The following is a 25,961-nucleotide window of genomic DNA, read 5'->3' as shown; positions in this document are numbered from 1 at the left end:
AAAATGTTTCACACCAAATCTATTCTAGCTGCTATTATGCTTTTTGTATTAATGGCTTGTGCTCAACAAGTTTCTTCTCAACTTTCTCTCAAGGCTGTGGAACAAAACTTGTTCAGAAGCCCAAGACAAAGCTGCTCATGTATTGCATGTACATGTGGGGGTGGCACTTGTCCTCAAAGTGTTGCTGCCCATGCCTATACTAGTTTCTCTCTAACCTGTCCTACCGGCCAAGTTGTATCTTCCTATAGCGTTAATGTTCAGTCAACTGATGGAAGCTCCTTCAAATACTACACTGTTTCTGAAGCTGATTTTGAAAAATATAAACAAGGTCTTCCTTTCAGTTACTACAATGGTCCTTCTTCAGCAAGCTCTGTTACTTGCGTTTATGCTGGTACATACAGATTAGATCAACAAAATGCCAAATTTTTTGTTGAGTGCACCAACGCAATCATGAGTTGTCCATTGAAGTATAGTGTTTCTTATGGTTGTACTACTCCTACAGGTACTGTTGTTGGTTTGGATCTTTCTGCTCCAACAACTGTTAACAGCGGTCAAACCTTCACCACAACAGTCAGATTACTTGACACCAGTGGAAACACAGTTTCTACTTCTGGAGAAAGTATTTCTTTGAGTTGGGAAGGAAGTGGTACACTGGGAGGTTCAACAACTGCAACAACTTCTAATGGTGTTGCTACATTCTCAAATTCTATCACAGTTTCATCCTCAGTTTCAGCTAAATTGAAAGCAACCTACACTACTGGTGGAAATACCTATTCACAAAGTCGTGGTGTTGATGTTCAAACTGGATCTAACCCAGTGGATTATACATCTGCTTGGGTTGGCACATGGAAAGTTCAAGACACATGCGATGTCAATTCATGTTGTTGTTTGACAGGAAGTGTTTCTGTCACCAAGTCCAACACTAATACTGTCTTTTTGACTGGTCCAGTGAATGGTCAATGTGGCTCTTCAACAAGCATGTCTGCTCAAGTTTCAAACATTAATTCTGACACCACTTTGAGTGCAATAATCTTTAACAATCCTTTCATCTTGACAAGAAATGGAAATGAATTGACTGTTGTCAATCAAAAAGCAACTCAATGCAGTGGAAGAGCTGTTAAAACAAGTGGTTCCTCCAATATTAAGCAAGCTTCTTTCCTAATTGTTTGCTTGCTTGTTTTAATTTCATTCTTATTCTAATACTCTACCATTGGGGTACACCCTTGTATTTCATTCTTATTCTAAATAAATGAAAATAATGTTTACATTAGGTTGCAAGAGTTTTGAGAGCTTTCAGAACCTTCAAAATCTTCAATCAGTACCTTGGAATCTTTCTTGATGATCTTCCTAACCAGAGCAAGTGTATCGACTTCAGTAATTCTATCACATTTTCTTGCCAAATCCTCAAAAGCTTCATCAATATTTACAAATTTCAAAGCACTTGATTCAAAGATGGAATAATTTACAAAACCTTTAGATTCTAAAAGGGCTTTAGATTCATTAAATGCCACCTCTCGTCTGTTTGAGTTATTATTCACCAAGTCAATCTTGTTTATCACAAACGCGATTGGTATATTAAGAAAATTCTTTGCTGAAAGAATAAAATCCAATTCCGTTTCACAATATTCAAAACTGTTCCTATCATTCACAGAGCAGACAAGCATTATTCCATCAGCATCTATTATTGCCTGTTTTTTAATCAGTGTTGAAAATGAAAAATCATCACATCCAAACATGGCATCAATTAACTCCATAGTTACTTGCTTTCCATTCAATGAAATAGTTCTCCTAAATGCATCTTCTATTGTAGGATCAAATAGTGTTTGATCTGTTGTTCTCTGTGAATAGGTAAAACAAATTGTCGATTTTCCAACACCACCAATACCAAGCAATAGAATTTTCCTAGTTTTGACCACATCTCGATTCTTACTTTGTTTGCTCCTTTTTAAAAACTTGGTTCTCATCTGTTTCCTATACATGTTCAATATAGCAAATAGTCTCTTGAAAGAAATTGATTTGTTCGGAATCAATTTTTGAATTTCCATCCTAATCAAATCCAACTCTGATCCAAACACAAAATAATTTACAATCAAATGCATGACTAATTCCTTCCAAAATTCTTGATCAATATTTACAACATTCCTAATATATTTACAAGTAAATTCCAAATTATTAAATAAATTAACATTATTAAATAATTTCCTCCTATCCATCGGAATTTGATTATTTTGTGATTTGATGTTTTCAAAAATATTCGGGAAGGAACTTGCTCATATTCGTACTCCAAAATCTTGAGAAGAATTTCTTGTGGTAATTGATTGAGCATTTTTTTGTTTGTAATTACTGAAGAATTTCTTGTGGTAATTGATAGAGAATTTTGCAATTTAAAATTTGAAATTCATTGAAAAACAAAAAAAGCTTAATTTGGTTTTTCAAATAGATCAAGCCTTTCACTTTGGTTTTGTTGTATTCAAATTTTCAATTGATCTCAAAGAAATTCAACTTAGCTCAACTATAAATTCATGCGCTTGTTGCGATTGGCGCCCAAAAACCAGTAAATTTTAAAGCTTAAAAAAAATCCATTACACAACTTGAACATGAAAACAAGGAGAGACAACTGCGAATGTCCACATTAAAATCTCAAGTCATGAGGTGATTCTTGTGATGGTATCTTGTTGTGGTTCTCAAGTAGTTGAGGTTGGAAATCCTTGGTGATTACATAATCAGAAAAAAACAGACAGTATTCCAACTTGAAGAATTTATATTACCCAAATAATAATAATTTAACTTCTTCGTGATGATGATGGCTTCAAATACAATGTTGGAAGACGATAAGAGTATTAATAACAACAACAATAGTAGTAGTGTTAATGAAGAGGAACTCCAAAAGATAATCAACAATAACAACAATACTAATAGTATACACACCAATAATGGAACAAGTGCCTGTTCATCATTGGTAGAATCGAATGGTGATGATAGATCTTCGATGGTATCATCGTCTGATGATGATGGTTCCTTTGAGGGACGACAAGATGACATTTATCATCACCCTGACTTTTCTCATCGGGGAATGATTCACAAGATGAAGAGTAATGATTCGTCGTCTTCGTCAATTCTGTGGCAATTTATCAAACAGTTACAACCTCAGGTTGACCTTTTGAGAATGTGTTCACCTATTTTCATTATGAGACCAATTTCAACACTTGAATTGTATACCTACTATACAGAACCAACACTGGCTTTGAAGGTGTTGAGGGAAATGGATAGTGAGCTAGATAGAATGTTATGTTGCTTACTCTTTTCACTCATTTCGTGTTCAAATACTTTTGGAGATAGCTTTGAAGGTTTAAAACCATACAATCCAATTCTTGGAGAGGAGTTTCATGCAGAGTGGCATTCTTCAGTCAATGAACAACAACAAGAGGAAAAATCAGGAGAAAAGAAAACAGCCATGTGGTTGGAAAATTGGCTCTCCAATCAAACTTCACAAGACCAAGAAAGAATGCAAGAAATGCTCAAAGAATGCAAGACCAAGGTTACAGCAGAACAAGTTTCGCACCATCCTCCAATTAGTGCCTTCTTGATGGAAAATGAAAAGTGTGGTTGGTCCATGAAATCAACTTTCCAAATTCTGGCCAAACTCAAGATGAATTATGTTGATTTGAATATTGCTGGAAAGCATTTACTTCAAGTCGATTTGAAAAATGGAGAAACTGAAGAATACGACTTTACATTGCCTCATGTGTATGCCAATGGTCTGTTCTGGGGTTCTTCTACCATTACAAATGGAGAGTATCTCAAGGTGAAGTGTAAAAAGTCAGGCCTTACTGTCAAATTGAATTTTGGAAGTGGAAATGATGTGTCGGGAAGCTTGACTGATAGAAAGGGCAAAACATTGCTCAATCTCAAAGGAAATATTTGTGGAAAGATTAATATTACCAAAGGTAACAGCTCTGACCTGTATCCTTCCACTTTATTGCCATTGATTTTCAAATCAGACTTGCCATTCTTTGAGGCAGCATTTTGCAAATCATTGCCATTCTCTAATGAGCTTGTAGTAAAGCCACTCCATGAACAAAAAGAATACGAATCAAGAAGAGTTTGGCACGAGGTTACTTACAATATCTTACATGACAATAAGGATAAGGCCTTTGATTGTAAACACGAAATTGAGGAAATTCAAAGAGCCAAAGCATCTAAATTGAAATTGGAAGGCAAAACACATGAAACTAAGATATTCAAGCCAACAGGCCATTTCAGCAAACACCAAAACATTCCACTGTATGAAAAATAAGAAAATGATGATTTATTTCTTTTTGAAAACAGGTTGTGGCCACTCCAATGAGTAGAAATCATAGTCAATTCCCTTCTTTGGTTGAAAGGTTTCGTATTGGTGCTTGCAGAAACCGAAAGCTCTGAAAGGACATTTTACTTCCTCTCCAAAAGGTGTCTTATAAGCAAAAGGCTTGTCTCTATTGTGAACATTTGAGCCAGAGAATGATTGATCAAATAAACAAAGTAATTGTAAATTTTGTAAGCCTGGTTCAGTTTTGAAATATTCTGGATTGGCATGATTAACACACAATACAAATTCATCCAAATCTGAATGTGAAGAGAATGTTATACTCGTCTTGGATAAAACTTCCATTTTCAAATCAGTATTGCAATCTGTTGAAACTAAAAGCATCTTCTCATCATGTTCAACAGAATAGTGCATTCCAGCAACTCCCTTCTTTCTAATAACTCCAAGTAAATTTCTGACTGGTCCCTTAGGTATGGATTCTTCATATTCATTCTTCAATTCCAAATATGAAATGACACTCTCAACAAATGTCTGAGAATTACATGACTTAAAATCAAAAGTCTTGGAGTAATTGTAGTGAGAAGTGATAGAACACAATTTTCCAAGCAAATGTCCAACATTATGCTTTCCCTTTATAGTAGTAAGATTGAGAGAGATGGCTGCCTTTGGAAGAGCATTTCTCACAGTGGCAATTGAATTCTCATCCCATGCAATATACCAAGGTCCAAACATTAATCCACTTGAATACTATTATATTGGAATAGTTTCGATGATAAATTACAATTAAACATTAATCATTTTTCAAATAAAAACAAATTAGAAAGACTTACAACTCCATATTGACGAGCTGGATCTGCATGAGCACCACCAAATTTTCTCACTCTTGCATGAACAGTTCCATCACTAATTTCTGCAATCACCAATTTCACTTTCAGAGTGCATGGATCTTCTCCAAAGATTGATCCTCTCTTTGCTTTTTGCATTTTAAGAGGATTCAGGTACTTGTATCTGAATCTTTCAGGGAATATCAAATCTTGAACAATGGTTGTCACTTTATCCTCTCCAATTCTTGGGATTAAAAATTCCAACTTTTTATGGCAGAATGCAAACACTTGCAAGTTTCGAATAAAATTCAATAAACTACATACTTTCGGTTTGCTTTTCAGAAAACTCATTCGTCCACAATGGAATATCTTTACATCTTTCCTTCTTACTAGCTTTCAACACTAACAATCCAGTTTCCAAATCCAGAATAAATTTTTGTTCATTCTCCATTTCTTGAACTGTTTGGTCCTTGCCAAACGTCAATTGCTTTAAATCCGAGTCACTAATCAAATATTCCTTTTTAAACTTGGTCTCATCAAACACCACATCAATCGGTTTTTTCTTTTCAGGTGTAAGTGGTTCCATCTCCCTTGCTCTATCATGTTCTTGCAAAAATGAATGAATTTCATCAAATGTACTCTTCTTAAAATATGTATTATCCACCAATTGTTCATCTCCTCCTGCCATCCCTTGTCTATTAATATTAATGGCACTACTGGTGGTGGTTGTCTTTCTAGGAGGTGTCTTGGCTACTCCTTCATCATCATAAACTTCTTGAGCTGACGATGATGGTGTGATAATTATTTCAGTACTTGCTCCTGAAATGGTCAATCGATCTCCAAAGTTTGATTCTGAAGATGTTGGTTTCTGTACAATGGTCATGCCACTTTCTGGTGGAAGTAAAATTCCTGATTTTACTTGTCGATGTTTAACTTGTTGGATTTTATGATAAACTGCTTCACAATACTTGTCAGGCACGCCAAGTGTCGACAAATCACTTTGACTTTGATCGATGAGCATGGCACCTGTAACATTCTTCTTTTTAAATACTTTCGAATAGTTAAAATTAGAATAAATTGTTTCGAATAGTTAAAAATTATTAATTTACCTTTTACCACTTTCTTATCGAGACCTTCTTCCGAAAGCCATTGTTTTACATTCTCTGTCGTCCATCGGTTGATTGGTATTTCTGTGAGTGATGGAGCGCCTAAACCAGTGATGGATATCTTGGATGAGAAGACCATTTTTTTTGATTTATCTAATGCCACTGACAGGTCAACCCAAGTAAATTCTCACAAAGATTCCTTCCAAATTGGGTGACCAAATTTCAAAATGTCTTTAGTTGGAAGATTAATGGCTAAACAATTGGAAAATTGATCGAAATATTACAATCAATATCTAATACATTTAAATATCGTCCTACTATTATTATAATATGAAAAAACTGATTAATACCCCTTAAAAATATCTTCTCAAAAAATTAGAGATTGAGATCCAATATATTTATGGAGTCTGGTTGGCGAATAATAGACCAATAATTATTGGTGCTAGTACAATGGAAATTAATGGAAGATGATCCAGGAAATGATCCCAAGATGCATTTCTTGTTAGATGGAGATTGTTATACATTGTAATGGCTTGTGGATTGTTGGCTGCATTCCATCCTGTGAAATTGGGAGGATAAAAGAACATGTCATTAACACTTTTCGAATCGTTATTAGATGTTACAGCTTCCTTCTGTTGTGTAGAATTATGCAAAATTGGCTCTTCTACGTGTGCATTCATTATTGGAATGAATGTTTCATTTCTGAATGAAGCATACTTTCCACCGAGTGGTAAATCACCATCTGCGCATCCATTTGGTTCAATATTCTCCTTCTCCAACAAGTATTCAACGTGTCTAATCCATTTCCTAAACATTCTCAAAGGTTCTTCCATCTCTGGCACCAATTCAAATTGTTGGAAGGGTTTCGAATCGAGTTCTGTAAATTGATCACAATCATACTTTCCTCCCTTGTCAAAAATTGAATATTCCTTCATCCATTCATGATCATTACAATCATACTCGCAAACCGATTTCATTTGATCCATGTGAAAATATCTGTAAATATACACTGTAATCTCTCTACCTCTCATTGAATCAGGCCATTCCAATGTAAATGATCGATCATTACCTTCTCTTCCACCCTCCGTATTCCAATTCAAATCCAACTTTCCAGAATTCTTGCTCTTCACCTCAGTCTCTTCATCAATCATTATAGATTTCATTCCAAATTTCATACCACTCTCGAAAAAGTACTTTCCAATCACATTAAAAGCCTTCGGGACATCCTTCCTCTTTACAGAGAAGTGAATCTTCATATCGGGTGCTCTATGATAACACAAGGCTTGGGCTATCCAGTATTTTCTTCCATTCAACGTAAAAACACGAACAAAATTATTGGAAGCACCAACATAGTACGTTTCATCAGAATGATTCTCTCCATTACTCGAATTGTTATCATCACGATCATCATGATCATCACGATTATTATTATTATTAAATTTAGAGTTTGATTTTCTGGTTATTTTGTGCATCTTACTCCGATCTTTTATTAATTGATCATAATTAAAGACAATGGAGAGGGATTCTAAAGAGCAATCCGGAACGGTATCTTGTTCTGTAAATTCATCATCTTGATGTTGAGACATTTTTTTTTGTAAAGATTAAATTCAATATTTAAAATTTTGTAAGGAAGTTGAAAATGATGAAGAATTGTGAAGGTGAAAAACTGTAAATACTACTGCATAATGTCTCTAAAAGGAAGTCAATAATGTGATGATTTGTAATGGTTGTCATGTCACTATTCAAAATAAATATTAAAAAAAAATGTCAAACATGAGTAGGTACTTTTTCTGTGCGGTTTTATTAGATCACAACACCAACTTTTCACAGCACAAGCTACTCCTTCCCAACCACAAGATTTAGGTCAATTATTGAACAAGATCAAAACAGGAAATTCGTTAGTTAAATTGTCCGCCATTGGAGATGTTTTTAACATGACAAGTGAAGATGCCAATTTGTTTGAAATTCATAGATTGGGAGGGATTCCGATAATAATTTCATTATTAAATGATCAACAGAATGATAAGAGAATTGTAAAGAATGTTTTGGGAATTTTACTGAATTTGGCAACGTTGGATAAATGTAGAAATGAAATTAAGAGTGGAATTTCAATGATTTTCAAGGTTTTGGAGAATCATTCAAGTGAGTTGGCGATTATAGAGTATGGAATTGGTGCATTGGTTAATTTATGTGAGGATAATGATGCCTCAATACGAAAAGAAATGGTCAATCAGGAAAATTCAATCAAAGTTTTTTCAGAAATATTGAAAGATGCCAAATTTACAGAAGAAATGAAACGAAATGTGTTATCACTGATTTCATTCCTGAGTTTGGAACCAACATTTATTACAAAAATTGTAAAAGCAAGTTCAAATTCCACCACAACTAGCTCTACAAGTGCAACCACTGGAAAATACATGGCTCAGAAATTACAAAACTCAGCCAATGATCAATCACTTCTCAGGATTTTAGTGAAACAAATAGATTTAACACAATTGGAACAAATCAGATCGAAAACTGTCTTTTGTGTTTACAATTTAATTGTCAGTGATGATGAGAGTGGTTCCATTCAGAAATTATTGGTAAAGGAAGGATTTGTGGAAAAGATGGTTTCCGTTTTAGAGAATCCAAACAGTGAAAATAATGAATGACTTGCTAACTGTCTAATGTCACTCTCATTTGTATGTGAAAAGAAGGGACAATGTTCTGAAATTCAACTTGTTAGGGCATTGAAAGTGGTAAGCAATTTCCTCACTCATGCAGTTGATTCAATTGCTCAAAGTGCTGCAGGAGCAGTTGGAAACATTGTCCAAAATCCAGAAATTTCCGCTCAACTCCACGAACACACATTCATCATGTCCAATTTGGTGTCGGCCTTCAAAAAGTTCTCTTCAAAAAACAAGACAGCTCTCGAACATGTCCTCTCCTCAGTAGTTTCCCTATGCTATGCTAGTCCAGAAATGTGCCTCGAATTTTCACAATCTAAGGGAGGTTTAATTATTTTGACCAATTTTTTGAGAGATGAAATTAGCATTGCCTCTCAAAAACCATCTTGTTTCAATATGGCCACAAGTTTGTTGGTCAAATTGACCAATATGAGAGAAAATATTGAGGCATTTAGAGAGAGTGGTTTTGTAAAACTCATTGCTGAATGGTTTTCCAAATCTCCATGTCCAATTCCACAACCAAATTTGGAATCGTATAATGCTGCCTTATTTAACATGACCAAGAATGCAGAAAATCAAAAGATTCTCCTCTCTCATGCAATTGTTCCACAACTAATTCGATTTGCCAATGGAAAGGATAAGCAAGTGAGCTCATTCGCAGCCAAATCCTTATGGAACTTATCAGCCACCGATATGAAATGCAGAGAAGATATTCGAAAGGAGGGAATCAATGATGCTACATTGAAACAACTTGCTGGAATACAGTAAAATGAATTTATTATTAACAATTTATTAACAATTACCAAATATGCTCAATTCCATTACAATTTTTAAAAATCAAAAAAAAATGATTAAATCTATAAGCAGAAAACAATTCACCAATTTTTCAAGTAATAATAGAAAAATTAATTATTTGCGTAATTTCTCTGCATCAAGATTTTCTTTTGCTGATAACAATATTTCATCATCATCATCACTCCGAGGAAAATTACTAACTGATCATTTCAAAATTATTCCCTCCGTATCGGATGGCAATTGTCTCTATGATAGTCTTTCGAAAGGAATTAATAATGGAAAGAATCATCAAAAATTGAGAGAGGAAATTGTTGGTTGGATGCGAAATAATTTGGAAACTAAAATTGATGGATTAGAGTTGAAACATGCTCTATTTGTTGAGGAAGGACAAAGTTTTGATGAATATTTGAATAGTTTGAGTAAGAGTGGAACTTTTGGTGATTTTACAAGTGTTGTGGCAGCTAGTAGAGTGTATCCGAATGTTGCCTTTAGAATTTTGATTGTCTCTGGGAAGATTATTCAATCTGAAGTGATTGAAGTCAATCCAGAACATGTGAAAAATGTGAATAAGGAAGTTTGGTTATCCTACGATGAAAAGAAACAACATTATGATCTGATTCAAAGTCTTGAATAATCCTCCTCATATTAATAAACAAAATTGACACAAAAAATTAAATTCATTTGTTTCTGCTTGGTGACAAGTTACAATCAGTTGGATAACCAAGAGTGTAAAATTGATGCCAACAGAACCAGTTCAATGCATTTTGTGACATGAACTCAATTGGTCTATTTTCGACATGATAATCATATTCCAAAGTCTGCATATATGTCCACTTGTTATACTTTAAATAATATGAACCTGAAACTTCACCAGTTCTATTCCACTTGTTAACAACTTTAAATAATATGAAACTCTACATACCTATCCATTCCAGCCTCACAATGGATGTAGAAAACCAAAGCTTTGGCAGATTGAGCATCTTGATTCAAATTATGAATGCTATCTTGAGTGTGAATCCAGTTATAGAGCTGATCGACTCTATCGATCAATTTATCTTCTCTATCCCATTTCTTTTCATAAATAGCAAGATCCTTTCTCAACCATTCAGGTAAATCAGTACCATTGATTGGATTACCAATAATAGTCCAATGAACCAATTCACCAATATGTGGATTAGCTTTGAAATATTCTGTTTCATCCTTCAAATCTTCTTCAAACATATTCAAGAATGATACATCAATCAAATAGAATTCATCAGGCACTTGAACATTATTATTCTTTCCAACCTCTCTGACTAAATCTCTCAACTTTCCAATCGCAAAATTTCCATGTTCAATTGGAGTATTACCACGGAAGAGGAAACGATTTAATTGTGAGTTGGAGTCAATTAAACGAACACGAGATTCCATAATACCTTCAACAACATCAAGCGCCAATAAACTCATCAACACAACAACCATGAAAATGGTCATCACGACGGAGGCAGTAAAGGAATTTTTCATTTTTTTTTTAAAATATTCACAAAAAATAGTGCGCCGTTTTTTTTTAAAGAGTTACAGTTGCAGGATTTTCACTGAATTTATTTGTAAATGTGATGGTATATGGTCATGAGGTCTGTACTTGGTTTTGAAGTAGTAGTAATCATATATGGTGAAGGATGATCTTTAACAAGTTTAATATTTACAAGTATAATAATTCGTATGATTACTACTTGATGATAATGTCCATGAAATAATTCTTTTCAAAATCTGTTTGTCCTTTTTGGAGTGTAATTTTCAGATTATCCTTCAAGTGACCTTCCTTATTGGAGGATAGAATAAAGTACATGTAAAAGCTGAATGCATCGGCGATGAATAGTTGATATCTTCCATTTTTAGGAATGTGTTGTTTGAGGCCATTGTATTCAAACCAACGAGTATCAGATGTTGGTGGTTTAATAATTCCAGAACAAGAAGAGTTTGTGGAGAGATAGATATCCTTAGATTCCGTTACAGCTAAGAAATTTTCCTTTCCAAATATATATTCCACATTAGGTATCTCACTTAATTTTTGCAAATTCTCAAATGGTTTGTTTTCATTGTCATCATTACTTCCCCAATTGTGATAGACTAATCCACTTGTTGTTCGAAAGAATGAATTGGAACAACTCATTGTCATGTATTGAACTGGATCATAAATAAAAGTTTGTAATTTGGTCCATTTCTCTGCAGCGACGAGTCGAGTGTAACTCTCTTGTCCAACTACATATACCATTCCATTAGCGTCAATACATGAACTACTAAAGTATCCACATTGAATATCTACTATTGGAGTAGTCGTTTCAGGAGATACTAATTTTGTAAATTCATAGGATATATCATTTTCAATTGGACCTAATTGACGTTGGTAGGAACACCCAGTTCCAATCATTGTTCCATCTCTAGTCAATATCATACAATGTTGGTATCCACATGCAATTTTAACAATTCCTCTCAATATTTCATTCTTTGAATCTTGTAAATCCTTATTGAAAACACATTCAGAAAAACCTCCCATGCTACTAGCATTTTGACCAACACCTGTCTGTCCACACTCATTAGATCCAGAAGAAATCAATCTATAATCTGACGTAAGAACTACCATAAAGTACATTCCACTTCCAACATGAAGAAAATTCCTCGTCTCCTTCTTACCCAATTCTAAAAAGGTTTCTCCTACACCATTATCACCTCTCCCACTGACTACCTTTACACAAGCCTCCTCCAGACATGTTACATAATCAGGAAGCTTTTCTCCACTCAATACAGAACCCAATGCAAATGTATTTTGTCCCATAAACAACAATCGACCATCCATGGTTAATAATGTCATATAGTCCTTTCCAGTACTAACTTCCTTAATGACAATTTGTGGCTGATTGGTCGACATTTTCCACTCGTATAATTCATATTTACTATGATCGAGAGGAGTATAATTGTCTTGAAACTTTGGATTTGTACTGGAAAATGTATGAGAAAAGCTTGCAAAGATACGATTCACTGTACAACCTTCAAATTCACGACCCGATCTTGATCGGTTGCACAAGGAATTATTTTCTCCCTTCCCTATAATTAATTATTCATCAATTGTTCATCAATCAATTCAGTAATATAAAAATTAAATTATTATTATTATTATTATTAGTATCAGTATTCGTTCATCATGATGATGGTAATGATCATAAACAAGCAATTATTATTATTCTTATAAAAATTCGCAACATTGAAGAAAACTAACTTTTTGCCTGATGATTTGTTAACATTTTTTGGAACTTGGTAATCGTTACAAAATTGAAGAAACAATTAATAAAATTGTTGGTGTTAGTTATTATTCACTACTGGAAAGATTGTTAATTTTCGATATGAATAGAACTTGTTGAGTGCAATTTTCTGTAATGAGCATTACAAAAGGTCGATTCACATCAAAGTAGAATTTGCTTTTAGCTGATTTTCCTCTTCCTTTGATAGTGATGGCAGACGCTTTGGTTCCCTCTTCATTGATTTCAATAACACATTCGTGGAAAATATCAGTGATTGGAAGATGATCATTTTGAATCATTCTTTCAAAGTTGGCATTCTCTGAAAACATGCTTTTCATATTGAATGGTTCAGATTTAAAGACATCGTTCAGGTTGACCTTTTCCTTGATTTTCATTTTGGGAAGTGAAAGTCTGTCCATGGTAATACTTTCAGTTGAGAAGTAATACATTCTTTCCAATTTTTCCACAATCCACTTGTCAAACACATCATTTTCTTCAGTTTTGTCCATTGGCATGATGATTATCATTGAATGTTCACTTCTGTAGGGAAGTTTAATCCAGTGATATTGAGGATTTTCATCCTCATCAGGATCATCATTACCGTAGAGAACTCTTGTATCCTTCTTGATCATCATTTCTATTGAAACGGAATCTGAGCCATCACAAGTGAAGAATGGTTTCTTTTTAGTTTCGGATGGATCAAACTGATCTTTCCATTGAGCTGCAAAATAAATCCCATTCAGTGAAACAATTCGAGTTGTTTTCTGAATGAAATTACAATCTACAATGTTTTGAATCATTCCCTTTGTAAAATCTGAAACAAACTTATTAATCTTTGCAATTTCTCCTTCTTGATTATTCACAAAATCACACGAATCAACTTTAGCATTAAACGTTTGATTGACCAATGAGTGATAGCTCTCTAACAACGTAAATTGATCAGATAGGAAAATAGAATTCACCATACTAAGGGTCGTTCCACAATCATCATCATTCTCAATATTGAAACTCTTCATCATTTGTTCCATCATTGGCTTGACATCTTTCTCAATGATTCCAAAGTAATCCAATCCCTGCTCTTCCAATTCACTTCCAAACATGCCTCTCACCATCTCTATAAATGTTTTTCCACTCGCACCCACCAAAACCATCGAAAGGGCCACAACCACAGAAACAGGTGAGCAAACCACATTTTTCCCGCCAAAATCCAAATCTTCTTCCCTTGCTTTTGCTTGCTTTAATAAGGACGCAAATAATTTTGCGTAAAATTGATGAATATTCGAGTTGTCTACAAGTGCAGCCGTAACTACAACCAGTTGTTCAGTGTTACTTTTCCGCCCGATATACTTTTCTGATTTGATGAATCATTTTTGATTCGAAAATGGAATTTCAAAAATTATTAAAGAATTGATGAATATTCGACAAGTTTAGAATAAATTCATTATCCACATACCTAATGTTACCAAATAAAGAAATAAAAAAAAAATTTCTATTTGGTGAATTATCTTTCTCTTTTTGAGAGTTTGTATTTTTTTCAGGACCTTTCAAAAACTGTAGTTGAAATACTGCGAAAATTGTAAAATGCATTTCTCATCAAATTCGATTGCTTTCCAATGAAGGCTATTCGAATGAAAATTAGAAAGTGGACGATTCATAGTCAAGAAAGAGTTTTTTCACTGACGAAAGGTCAAAACCGGGTTGTTTATGTATTTGGCCAATGCAACGAATTATTTAAGAGTTTATTGCCTTGAATGTACTTTAATAAATTGTAAAATTTTTTGTAAACTTTTCTTTTACTTGCAAAACTAAAGTAAACTAATGATTTCTAATGTGACTTTCATGAATGTAAGGTAAATTTTATTAATGTTTGTTCATTTCCTGTTGTATGGTGCGGCATTATATCCAATTACATTGCAACTTGGCAAAAATGAAAGAAAATGGCTTGACAGTTGACATTAAAGGTTCCTATCATGAGGTAAAAAACGTTACTGTCAGAGAAAATGTTCTTGTGGATGCACTTTTGGGAGCATTTGCATGCTATTCTAATGAAAATGTAAGTGTATTACAAACTTTAAAAAAATCGTCTCTATTAGAAACTGAAATAATATGGACGAATCTTCAAATACAAGGCGAGATGTGGAGCAATCATCCATGACTCGTCGACGTACAGCAATCGTACATGCAGACGAAGAAAACATCATCATATTGGATGAAACGAAACAAAACGAAACTAAACAAACATTAGAAATACCAACAACAGCTCGGGAGCATACCAAGACGAAAACTGTAAATTTTGGAACGCCAGAAATTTATGAAATATCACCGAATACGCCAAATTTATTATATGCCATTGATAATAATGTTGATAATCATCACAAAGTTTACTATTCGAATAGTCTTTCGAATATTGAGATTCCTTCACCGAATTCTTCAACTTCTTCAGACGAAACTCACATTCTAGTGGAAGATGATTATAACATATCTCTGGATTTGTCAAAAATCATTCGAACACATGAAAAACAAATTGAGGAACATTCAATGAAGAAAACTGGTTCGTCTTATTCTATTCGAAAGATGAATTCAAAAGATTCCGCAAAAACTCCAACAGAAACTTTAGTAGATGTTGTGAAAAAGCTAGTTTCTCCCACAAAAGGTTCATTTCGTAAATCGGACGTAGTTTCGTATAGTGAAATTTATCTGGATCAATTCCAAGATTGGAAAAATGAAAAACATGAAACTGGAGCAATTATTTCATGGAGAAATATTTGTTATCAGGTCAAAAGAGAAACTAGTTTCCTCAATGATATCATTTCAAAAAGTTTAAAAAAGGAAGGCGATTCAAAAATGGAAAAACCAAGTAAATTTATTCAAATTTTGAATGGAATTGATGGTATTGCATATCCAGGATCGATATTGGCTATCATGGTAAGTTGGAAATGATTTGAATTGTTGGAGAGAGTGTAAATGTTATATTACCAATTTTGGAAATTAATTTAGGCACCTAGTGGAGCAGGAAAAACTTCACTTTTAAATATTTTAGCTGGACAGACGAAATGTACGAGTGGTGAAATTATTATAAATGGAATGGTTGTGAAAAATAGATTGAAATCATTAGTGGGATATGTCTATCAAGATGATTTATTGATGGGAAATTTGACAGTTAGAGAAACTTTACGATATTCTGCCATGTTGAAACTTCCTTCAACGACTTCTTATCAAGAAAAGATGAAAAAAGTTGATTACGTTCTTCAATTACTCAAATTGGAAAAGTGTGCTGATACCTTAATTGGTGAAGTTGGACTTTCCAAAGGAATTAGTGGAGGTGAAAGAAAGAGATTGGGCATTGCGATTGCTCTACTCACCAATCCTCCAATTTTGATTCTAGACGAACCAAGTACATCCCTTGATTCAAAGACAGCCCTCGACGTGGTTCAAACAATTTCACACGTTGCCAAAACTCATAATATTACAGTGATTATGACAATTCACCAACCTAGATCTGATATTTTGGATTATCTGGATAATTTACTCCTGTTAGCAAGTGGTAAAATTGCATACTTTGGATCAACTAGCAAAGTTGTAAAGTATTTTAAAAAGATTGGTTTTGCAATGAATGACAATTACAATCCAGCAGATTTTGTGATGGATATGATAACAGAGGATTCACATGCTATATTTGCTCATGAAAAGACACATGAAAGTGAAATGGAAAGGATTAATAAGATTGTTGACAGTTTTGAAAAGATTAAGCAACAGATTATTCCATCTGTGCATGACACTTTCGAATTACGAGAATGTACTTTACCAAAAGTGGAGAAATCAACATGGTGGACTCAATTCCTTGTCATGTTTTTAAGAAGTTTCCTCAATCAGTACAGAGATTTCAAATTTACAAAAATTCGAGTTATTCAACAAATTATTTATGCAATTTTAGTTGGATTTATTTACTTTCAGACAAAGAATGATCAAAATTCAGTTCAGAATAAGCTTGGTTTGCTCTTCTTTGTGGTTACTAATCAGTGGTCGAATTCATTTGGTACTCCAATCTCAATTTTCAGAGGAGAGAGATTGTACTTTTTAAGAGAACGAGGTGCTAAATGTTTTTCAATAAGTAGTTATTATTTTGGAAAGTTCTTTGCGGATATGTTGTTGATTATTCCTCATCCAGTGTTTTTTGGAACGATAGTTTACTTGTTGGCAGGATTGACCTTAACTATTGATAGATTTTTAATGTTCATTTTGATTATTTTGGTACTTTCACAGGCAGCTCATAGTTTTGGAATGGTTTTGGCCATTCTAGTGAGGCGTGTAGAAATTGCCACCATGCTTTTACCTCCCATTTCAACAACTTTCCATGTCTTTTCTGGATTTTATAGAAATATCGATCAAATTCCAGTTTACTTGGCTTGGTTCACCTACTTTTCACCATTCAATTATGGATTTAAAGCTCTCATTGTAAATGAATTTGGTGGAAGAACAATAGACTGTCCAACTGATCAAGACGAATCGTGTCCATATCCAAATCTCGACTTTATTCTCGATTATTATGGAATGAACAATGGCCTGATGAATACTTGGGTTAATTTGGGAATAGTTTTGGGTATCTCAGTTGGAATGAGAATCATTGCTTACATTGCCTTAAAGTTCACATTAAAACCAAGAAAGGGAGTTTAATTTTTAATTGTTTTTTTATACTTTATTTTTACGAAGGAGATTGGCGAATTGAGTCTTGATGGAATTCTTCAAATCCTTGTAGGTCACTACGATGAGCGATTGTTCATCTCTGCTCATAAGTAGTACCTTTTCATTGGTTCCAGCATCTAGTTTGTTCAAAGTTTCAACAATATGTCCAAAATCAAGAATGCATTGATTGGTATCTGAGACTTGAACGAATAAATAATCACAGAAGAGTTTGAGCATTTGTCTATCTGTTACTCCTTGCTTGTTTTTGGTGCTAAATTCAAAGCTGTTATGTGAAAATGTAAATTAAATAATGGAAACATGTGAGAAATACTTACTCTTCGTGTTGGGCAACAAAGTTCAATTTGACCAACAATCTAAACAAACGTCCATTTTCTAATTCCTTAGCTAATTCATTTTCAATAGTATCTACATAATTGTACATGGTAGACAATTCATCGACATATCTCAAAGCAATGTTTGAGATGAGTTTGTTCAAGTCAATGTCATCTTGGAGGAGGGTCTTTACAAAGTCAACAAGTTCTGTAGAGTATTTACAAGAAATACTCTGTAATTTCAAATTATTTAATATAATAGTAAATAAGAATATTATTAATTATAAATTAATATATTAATATAAATAATTTAAATTAATTAGAAATTTTAAAATAAAAAACCTACCTCACTATTGTTCAAAACTGACAAAGCATGTGGAGCATCGCTCAATTCTCTAAATGTGCACATTAATTCTACAAGTAAAATACCAAAATGTTTAAAATCTTCCTTTTGTTGTGCAGCAATATCAGCCTCTTCAGTATTTTCCAAAATATCAAGCATACCAGAACAATTCAACTTGAATCTCTTGTTTGTTAACCCTGGAAGAATAATAATCTTGTTGGTGTAAAAGGTTCTGTAGGCCAAATTCTTAGAGTGAATTTCTCTTAGAGCACTGAGACATTGGCAAATAAGACTCCACAATGTAGATTCTGCAGGAGCTCTAGAGGTCTCAATAAAGAAGTGTTCTTCCAAAGTTTCTGCTCCAGGACTATAGTCATAAATAAACAATAAATCATTATCATTTCCGAATTGATCAGTAGAGATGACTTGTTTCAAAGAGACAATATTTGGATGTTTGATCTTGAACCATGGATCGGCACTAGTCAAAGCTTGTTCAATTGAAAGAATTTGATGTTCACTAATACGTCTCAAACAACATGGGGAAGCACTAGCAGAGTCTATTACTCTAAATGATTGACCAAAGGCAAAATCAATTTCTTGGATACTATTGTCGCTCCAAAAGTTTTGATCTAATGGATAGAATGAGTGATATTGATCGATATATCTTGGAATTTGTGAAATTCTCTCAGCAATATCTCCTTGATTCATAGTTTCTTCATCAATATCATCCAAACTTTGTACATAATTCATGAGTCCTCTATTTAACAAAATGTTCCTCAGTGAATCATTAACAAAAAAGTTGTGAATACCACGATAAGCAGATTTTGGATCGGTTGACATGTCAGCAGGTGTGAAAATATATGATCCGTTATTGTTATTATCATTAACATTATTATGATGATGATAATGTGGTGATGATGTTACAGGAGTATTTCTTTTATGTTGGAGATGTTGTTGGTAGAGATCATATTGTAACTTGGATTGGAGCTTTTTGTTATTGAATGTCTGTTGATTTTGTTGCTGTTATTATTGTGATGAAAGTAGATTTGATTGTTAAAGAGCAAAGTTAATCAAAATATTATTGTTTGTTGATCGCCATTATAATATTATCGATCACATATTTACACTTACATGTACAGCAGTAAAGGATGGTGTTGTTGAATTGGAAGATAAATTAATTTGTTGTCCACTATTTTCATTATAATTCTGTCCCTTAGGTTGAAAAACAAATGATGATGAAGATAATTTAGGTGATGATTGAATAGTAGTATTATTATTGTTATTAGCAGCGATATTATTATTAGCAACAACACTGCTATTATTATTATTGGTGATGTTGGTATTATTCATATTGGGAGAAGAGGAGGACGGATTGAAAAACTTTGGATAGAAGGCAGTGCTATTCGATGAAATTCCTTTACTTGGTGAAGTCATTCCCTGGTTACCAGAGGACACAGCACTAAAAGAAGGCGATCCATAATAGAGAGGCTGCTGTTGTCCACCAATACCACCACCCGATGTTGGTTGTTGTTGTGTTGATGGTGTGGATGAGGCGGTTGAATGATTTCCACCACCTTGAGCGTTGTACATTTTTTAATTAAAAAATTGATTAAATATTTGGCGCCAAAAATAATAGATATTGGATTTCAATGACTTTCTGAGCTTTTTCATTTATTATTTACATATTTACAGAGTGCATGTTTAAGGTTATTGAGATTAATAGTAGTAAACTAATTCAGAGACTGTTCTTTGAACATCACCAGAGTACTTGTTCAATAATGTGAGATTTTCACTTGTATTGGTGAATCCCATATCTGAGAGTAATTTCAATTCATTTTCGTAGGATGGTTGTTCTTCATTGGAAGTTTCTGGAATTGTATTTGATGATTCTTCTTCTGCTGAAATAGTTGGATATTGAACTTCAGTTTGGTTGACTTGTTCAGAAGCAACTGATGATTGATCATCAGAGTCGTAATCATCTTCATCTGTAACAATATCTTCTTCCTCATCTTCAATTAAATAATTTGAAATAATTTGTGAAGTGGACAAGAATGGTGTGTCCTTCTTTTCTTCAGGTTGAGATTCTTCCTTCAGCTCTTCTTTCTTTTCTTCAACAGTTGATTCTTGTTGTTGTTGTGGAACACTCTTTTCTTCAACCTTTGACTCTTCCTTCTTGGCTTGCTCTCCTTCTTGATTTCTTCTTTCGGCAAGTTTCTTTCCAAACAATTCAGCAAGATAATCCTCAAATGATCTTGTTTGCTTTTCTTCCTTCTTTTCTTGCTTTTCCTTTTGAGCATTCTTCAACAACTCAGACAATCTAATGGTTCTCACTCTTTGAGTATTGAATTGTGAGTTATTTGGTTGAGGTCTTTCTTGTTTCTTTTCAAAAATTCCAGAAAAAACTGAATCCAAAGCTTGTTCAATTAAATGCTCTTCTTTTTCTTCTTCCTTTTCAAAAATTGGTTTCATAAAGAATGGAAGATTTCTAAATCCAGCTGCACAATTAGTTCTTGGATGAGATCTTTGGCATACAGGTTGTGGTTGTGGAATCTTTTCACAAACAATCTTAATAGCATTTCCCTTTAAAATCTTTAACATGTACTTGAAATCATACTCAGTAGACAAGACAACCAAATCTTGTTCATCATCAACATAATAAAACTTGTGAGATTGAGCAGAAATACCATTACTCTTCAAAACATTCAAAAATCCTTGAAGGGATCTATTTTGAAATAATTCGAATCTGTAAACATTTGATGCCTCACCAAAATTCAATCTACTATTACCATTCAACTTGTCGAAAGCAAAAACTTTGAATTGAAGAGATGGTTCTTGATAAGTGACTTGAGTAGGAACATAAACTTGTTGGTTCAAATATCTTGGAATGGTTCCTTGTTGGGCATAAACAGGAATGTTATTTCTAGTTGGAGTTGATTCAAAAACCAAAGGATTAAACAAAAAGCTCATTTTCTTATTATTTAGTAAGTAAACAGAATACACAGTTAGTATTTTGATTGTTTTTTTTCAAATTGTTGTTGAGAATATTTTGCTTAGTTTGAGCTATTTATATAAAAATAGATTTGTCCTCAGTTGCAAAAAAACAAATAATTGAGTGTAACCTTTGGAAAAGAGAGAAACGAGTTCATCCTCATTTGCACGGAATTGTTTCGGAAATTGGAAATTTTTTATTTTTAGACTCAAAATTATTGTTTTAAGGCGAGCAAGAAATTTGTAAAAGGTTCTTCAACCTGTGTGAGAAGTTCCCATTACTTTGCTCAATTTGTCCTCAATGTTGTGGTGCAAACTCAACACTTTCCATTATCAAATACTTATTGGACTAATGTTCAGTCAATTTCAGAAAATTTTCTAATTACTCTGCTTTCAATATAATCTCCTCATCATTTCTAATGGAATCACTTACATATTCCAGAGCTTGTGAAATAGCAATTTTAACAATTTACTTGTTATTTCTCAACTCTGCTGAGGCAAATTGTAATGAAATTCCTCTTTGTTTAACACTTTCAACAACTACTTCGCTGTTTCCTTGTAATTCCTTAGAGGTAAATCTAACAAGAAACATTCCATCTCTCCTCACATGTTCAAGAATAAATTCTTTATTATTCTGCAAATGTTCTGAAGGATTGCTTTCCCAATTTCATCTGTGATAAACTCCTTCGGCCAACGTGGTTGAAAATACTATCATGTTATTCGTAATCAAATTCAATTCATCTCCCGAAACGTTGCCTCACTCTTCATGAATTTAAACCTATTATACTTCATTTGTTAATTTACTGGCAAGCCTTGCTGAAGTTTTTAAAAAACATTTGTACAACATCAAGATAACACAACAAGAAAATAAAATCTCTACTACATTTCCATCACTTAATATCCTCCACTCGTTATCATGATCTCAACCAATTACTAGTGTTGTTCTAGATCTGTTCTTCATCCCTTTCACCAACAATCATAATTTTTTGAAAATTTAAAAATTAAAAATTCTTGATGAAATTTTTTTAAAAAAATTGCAAAAATGAACGTTGTCCCACAGTCATACATTAGAACCGGAAGAAAGGCAAAGAATTTGGTGGCCAAAATGTTGAACATCCCAGAGCAAATGAAGGGATTTCCATCTAAAGTTTGGAACCAATTTAGCTATTATAGCAAATTGTCTTCTCTTGAAGCTGTTGGTAGAAATGGAGCCGCAACTGCTTTTTACTCTGGAAAATACGATATAAAGTTACAACTCGATAAAAGCGAAGTACCAATGATTGGAAAGGACCAAATTGATATTAAGAAATTACAAAATCAAATTTTGGGTGCTATTGAGGATGCTCGTAAACATAACCACATTCACAAATACTATGAGAAGAGTTTATATCAAATTTCACATGATAATTTACCAAAGGCTGAAACCTTCTCTAAACCTACACAATACGCTACTAAAAGAAGCGAAATCAAACAAGATTTAACACAATTGCAAGAGGATGATGAAAACCAATACATGTTCAAGAAGGTTCTTCAACAAATGCAAAAAATTGATATGGATTACCAAAAGGATATTCAAGAGTATAAGAAGTATTTAATCAAGAAGGATGATTTGGAAAGTGCCCAAAGAGATGAAATTAATTCCCGAGTGGCCTTCTCTTCTGCTTTCACTGATTTGGCTAATAGTCTTCCAGCTTCCGAAGCTAAGAAGAGCGATGTAAAGGATATGACATCAACAATGTCTGATGACTCATCAAGAATTATTGATAGAATCATTGATCCAGAAGGTACAACTTTCCAAAGTATCCATAGTTTGACATATGATTCTCGTTTGGACCCTGATGCTGAACCAATTGGTCCATTTATGCATGAATTGATTGCTTTAAAGCAACTTGAAAAGCAAGTTGAAGAATATGAACAAGCAAACGGAAAGGGAACATTTGCTAAATACATGACTGAATCCGCTGCTAATGATATGCATACTCTTTATGCTAGTTTAGAATCTTTGGAAGAAGCCTTCTCACCAGAAGGACGAGAAATGTGGGCTAGAGTTCTCTTTTCTACAGAAGCTGCTGAAAATGTTGAAACTATCATGAAGGCTGTTGAAAATATTGATCCTAAATTGACAACTTCTTTACCTGAACCTGTTACCATTGTTGAAGATATTGAAGAAGAAGAAAAGTAAATTCTCTAATAATTTTGTAATTTTGGAAATAAAAATAAAAAATTTAAAAAAATAATTATTATTATTTTTCTCCTGGAATTGGAGGAACAATGTCATTAACTGCCATCACAACAACTTGGAAAGCTGTATTCATATCATTTTTAGGGAGCTGACCATCATATCCTCTCAGTATATCTTCAAACTTTTGGAATGTTTCAACTTGTCTTGCAAAGAATTGCTTATAATAATCATAGTACAAGTCATAGGTTTGTTGATAGGCATCATCAAATGGAGCAGATGAAGGAGTGGTAAGTTTTGGAGCTTCTATCACAATTTCCTCATTTTCTTCTTCTTGCTTATTTTCATTATCCTCTCCACCCAATAAATCTCTTTTAAGTTTATCCATTGCACTTTCCATATTCTTGTTATATTTCTTATTGTCAGTAATACCTGGAATTTCAACATTTGATGTCACACCAGGTATTGTTGGTTGATCTGGCATGTGTTGATTTAGTCCATATGATTGAAGTTTGGCAAGGAAAGCAGATTCACCACCTTCTTCTGCCACAACACCTAGTTCAGCATCACTCATACCTTCAATGGTAAAACCTCGTTGTCTTGCTAATTCTCTAAGTTGTTCCTTCTTGAGTTCATTGCTTCCTTCTTCAACAGGAATCAATAATCTCTTGATCATTTCAGCTGCCTTTTCCACAGAATCTTCATCATCAGCAGTGATGAGAACGTGCAAGTTTTCTTCATCTGCAAATGATTTTGTTGGTATTTTACCTGGTTTTACACTTCCTTTACCACGAACAGCAATCTTGGCTCCACTCTCCTTTTCAAGTTTCTTTTGTGTTAAACCTCCAGGTCCGATAATCAAACCAATGAAATTATAGTCAGGATATTCATCTACTGGAATGTAAATCTTTCTATTAATTTGTTTTCCATCAGTTCCATCTTGATCCAATGAATCAGCCATTGACATTTCACACTCTGAGATGAATTGTTTCACATAAACAAAATGATTTTCAAAGGAAAAGAGAGGATTAATTAGTTTTGCGAGTGCAACTAGTTTTTGAACTTCTGTATATAATTTGTGTTTTTCATATTGTTCTAGAGAGGAAAATCCATTATTTTGAACTCCTTGTTCATTAATTTCATTAAGACGAATACGAGCCATTAAAGCATTGATAGCATCCTTACTCAAAAAACTTGGTAAAATAGTCGGAAATGATACATTTGAATTGCCTAGTGAAAATCCATTAGAATTTGGTTTGTTATATGATTGTGATGATTGATTTTCATATGAAGATGACGAATAATGATGATCCATCTTATTCTTTTTATACGAAGATGAAGAATACGAATCATGTTGATGATGATCATCATTATATTCATTATAATTTCTCTTATGCGAATCATAGGATTGATAAGATCCTCTTTCACCACCTCTATCTCCTCTCTCTCCTCTATCACCAACACCTCTTCTATTATTATTATTATTGTATGATGATGAAGGTTGATCGGCGTTATGTTGTCGTTGAAAGGCTGAAATTCCTCGCGATGCCGTTGATGACGATGATGATGAAGAATAATTATTGTTATTTCTATTGTTATTGTAAGAAGAAGAATTGTCCTGACGATAGAGCCCGGAAGGTGGCGGTATGTTTGGCATATTTTTTTTTAAATTTGAATATTTTTTTTATTATTTTTTTTTGATTAATTTAATATTGAATGTGTAGTATTTAATATTTAATTATGTACGGTTAAATAGTTAATACTGTAGATTAATATTGTAATATACAAACTGTACATGAAGAGTCTATAGTGCATTTCCAGCCTTGTCTTCCGGGGATTTCATTAAACTCGAGTTTACAAAAGCGAAAATCTTGGGAGCTGTAAAAAACCAAAACAGAAATCCAACCAAATAAATCACAACTGACAAACACGCGAAAAAACAGTTTTTCAAGAGACCCAAGATTTTCGCTTTCTTTCACAAACAGAACAAGGTCAATTGAACTATTATGGAAGACGAAACAAATGGAGCTAGAGGAGTTGTTCGTACAGGAATTGGAATATTTTCATTCGGACACAAGTGTCATTGTAAACTAGAGTTTAATAAGCGAGATGACACAAACATTCTGTGCAGCAAATCATCAGGCAAGTTTCTTGAAAGATTTTCTCAAGTTTTCTATATTTATCATTGCACAACAGCAGCAGCATTAACACTTGAATTAAAAGAAAAAAACTAGTTAATTATTAGTTGTGTTTCAATATTCACTTTCTTGCGTCTGGATATTTTCTATTAAAGGCCCTTCACACACACTTTACAACTCTACAGTCTTAATCTCACTCAAGAATTTGTTCAAGTTAGCAGTATTCTCAATTATATTATTCTCAAACACAAGCACACATTATTATCTGTCATCCCAGAGATCACAACCATTTTTCTTTATCATATCAACACAAGATTTTTACT

At 33.5% G+C, this 25,961-nt stretch overlaps 15 protein-coding genes across 15 annotated transcripts; 7 read left to right on the top strand and 8 right to left on the bottom strand.

Moving 5' to 3' along the window:
* Positions 1-3: 3 nt before the first annotated feature.
* NAEGRDRAFT_72869 (uncharacterized protein) lies at positions 4-1,200 on the top strand (the record flags this gene model as incomplete). Its single annotated transcript, XM_002672120.1, has 1 exon — positions 4-1,200. The coding sequence occupies one exon, from the start codon at positions 4-6 to the stop codon at positions 1,198-1,200; it is 1,197 nt and encodes a 398-aa protein (XP_002672166.1).
* Positions 1,201-2,797: 1,597 nt separating this feature from the next.
* NAEGRDRAFT_52492 (uncharacterized protein) lies at positions 2,798-4,297 on the top strand (the record flags this gene model as incomplete). Its single annotated transcript, XM_002672119.1, has 1 exon — positions 2,798-4,297. One exon carries the CDS (start codon positions 2,798-2,800, stop codon positions 4,295-4,297), a length of 1,500 nt encoding a protein of 499 aa, XP_002672165.1.
* An 803-nt stretch (positions 4,298-5,100) lies between these two features.
* NAEGRDRAFT_72867 (uncharacterized protein) lies at positions 5,101-6,375 on the bottom strand (the record flags this gene model as incomplete). The annotated part of the gene is made up of 3 exons (XM_002672065.1): positions 5,101-5,417; positions 5,455-6,169; positions 6,250-6,375. The coding sequence occupies 3 exons, from the start codon at positions 6,373-6,375 to the stop codon at positions 5,101-5,103; spliced, it is 1,158 nt and encodes a 385-aa protein (XP_002672111.1).
* A 259-nt stretch (positions 6,376-6,634) lies between these two features.
* Positions 6,635-7,822, bottom strand: NAEGRDRAFT_72866 (uncharacterized protein; the record flags this gene model as incomplete). Its single annotated transcript, XM_002672064.1, has 1 exon — positions 6,635-7,822. One exon carries the CDS (start codon positions 7,820-7,822, stop codon positions 6,635-6,637), a length of 1,188 nt encoding a protein of 395 aa, XP_002672110.1.
* A 348-nt stretch (positions 7,823-8,170) lies between these two features.
* NAEGRDRAFT_72865 (uncharacterized protein) lies at positions 8,171-8,887 on the top strand (the record flags this gene model as incomplete). The annotated part of the gene is made up of 1 exon (XM_002672118.1): positions 8,171-8,887. One exon carries the CDS (start codon positions 8,171-8,173, stop codon positions 8,885-8,887), a length of 717 nt encoding a protein of 238 aa, XP_002672164.1.
* A 204-nt stretch (positions 8,888-9,091) lies between these two features.
* On the top strand, positions 9,092-9,670 carry NAEGRDRAFT_72864 (uncharacterized protein; the record flags this gene model as incomplete). Its single annotated transcript, XM_002672117.1, has 1 exon — positions 9,092-9,670. The coding sequence occupies one exon, from the start codon at positions 9,092-9,094 to the stop codon at positions 9,668-9,670; it is 579 nt and encodes a 192-aa protein (XP_002672163.1).
* Positions 9,671-9,749: 79 nt separating this feature from the next.
* NAEGRDRAFT_72863 (uncharacterized protein) lies at positions 9,750-10,331 on the top strand (the record flags this gene model as incomplete). The annotated part of the gene is made up of 1 exon (XM_002672116.1): positions 9,750-10,331. One exon carries the CDS (start codon positions 9,750-9,752, stop codon positions 10,329-10,331), a length of 582 nt encoding a protein of 193 aa, XP_002672162.1.
* A 263-nt stretch (positions 10,332-10,594) lies between these two features.
* On the bottom strand, positions 10,595-11,200 carry NAEGRDRAFT_72862 (uncharacterized protein; the record flags this gene model as incomplete). The annotated part of the gene is made up of 1 exon (XM_002672063.1): positions 10,595-11,200. The coding sequence occupies one exon, from the start codon at positions 11,198-11,200 to the stop codon at positions 10,595-10,597; it is 606 nt and encodes a 201-aa protein (XP_002672109.1).
* A 205-nt stretch (positions 11,201-11,405) lies between these two features.
* On the bottom strand, positions 11,406-12,605 carry NAEGRDRAFT_52488 (uncharacterized protein; the record flags this gene model as incomplete). Its single annotated transcript, XM_002672062.1, has 1 exon — positions 11,406-12,605. The coding sequence occupies one exon, from the start codon at positions 12,603-12,605 to the stop codon at positions 11,406-11,408; it is 1,200 nt and encodes a 399-aa protein (XP_002672108.1).
* Positions 12,606-13,043: 438 nt separating this feature from the next.
* On the bottom strand, positions 13,044-14,087 carry NAEGRDRAFT_52487 (uncharacterized protein; the record flags this gene model as incomplete). Its single annotated transcript, XM_002672061.1, has 1 exon — positions 13,044-14,087. The coding sequence occupies one exon, from the start codon at positions 14,085-14,087 to the stop codon at positions 13,044-13,046; it is 1,044 nt and encodes a 347-aa protein (XP_002672107.1).
* Positions 14,088-15,073: 986 nt separating this feature from the next.
* NAEGRDRAFT_81325 (abc transmembrane transporter) lies at positions 15,074-17,650 on the top strand. Its single transcript, XM_002672115.1, has 2 exons — positions 15,074-15,900; positions 15,973-17,650. The coding sequence occupies exons 1-2, from the start codon at positions 15,082-15,084 to the stop codon at positions 17,647-17,649; spliced, it is 2,496 nt and encodes an 831-aa protein (XP_002672161.1). The 5' UTR covers positions 15,074-15,081; the 3' UTR covers position 17,650.
* A 339-nt stretch (positions 17,651-17,989) lies between these two features.
* NAEGRDRAFT_52485 (uncharacterized protein) lies at positions 17,990-19,173 on the bottom strand (the record flags this gene model as incomplete). The annotated part of the gene is made up of 2 exons (XM_002672060.1): positions 17,990-18,223; positions 18,337-19,173. The coding sequence occupies 2 exons, from the start codon at positions 19,171-19,173 to the stop codon at positions 17,990-17,992; spliced, it is 1,071 nt and encodes a 356-aa protein (XP_002672106.1).
* An 807-nt stretch (positions 19,174-19,980) lies between these two features.
* On the bottom strand, positions 19,981-21,354 carry NAEGRDRAFT_59290 (uncharacterized protein). The gene has a single exon (XM_002672059.1). It carries the CDS (start codon positions 21,298-21,300, stop codon positions 20,050-20,052), a length of 1,251 nt encoding a protein of 416 aa, XP_002672105.1. The 5' UTR covers positions 21,301-21,354; the 3' UTR covers positions 19,981-20,049.
* A 1,009-nt stretch (positions 21,355-22,363) lies between these two features.
* On the top strand, positions 22,364-23,503 carry NAEGRDRAFT_72856 (uncharacterized protein; the record flags this gene model as incomplete). Its single annotated transcript, XM_002672114.1, has 1 exon — positions 22,364-23,503. The coding sequence occupies one exon, from the start codon at positions 22,364-22,366 to the stop codon at positions 23,501-23,503; it is 1,140 nt and encodes a 379-aa protein (XP_002672160.1).
* A 61-nt stretch (positions 23,504-23,564) lies between these two features.
* On the bottom strand, positions 23,565-25,157 carry NAEGRDRAFT_52482 (uncharacterized protein; the record flags this gene model as incomplete). The annotated part of the gene is made up of 1 exon (XM_002672058.1): positions 23,565-25,157. The coding sequence occupies one exon, from the start codon at positions 25,155-25,157 to the stop codon at positions 23,565-23,567; it is 1,593 nt and encodes a 530-aa protein (XP_002672104.1).
* Between the last annotated feature and the right edge of the window lie 804 nt (positions 25,158-25,961).

The sequence above is a fragment of the Naegleria gruberi genome (genome assembly GCF_000004985.1).
Source record: "Naegleria gruberi genomic scaffold NAEGRscaffold_56, whole genome shotgun sequence".
NCBI classification, from domain to species: Eukaryota; Heterolobosea; class Eutetramitea; order Acrasida; family Naegleriidae; genus Naegleria; species Naegleria gruberi.
This window is presented reverse-complemented; position numbering and strand designations above follow the sequence as displayed.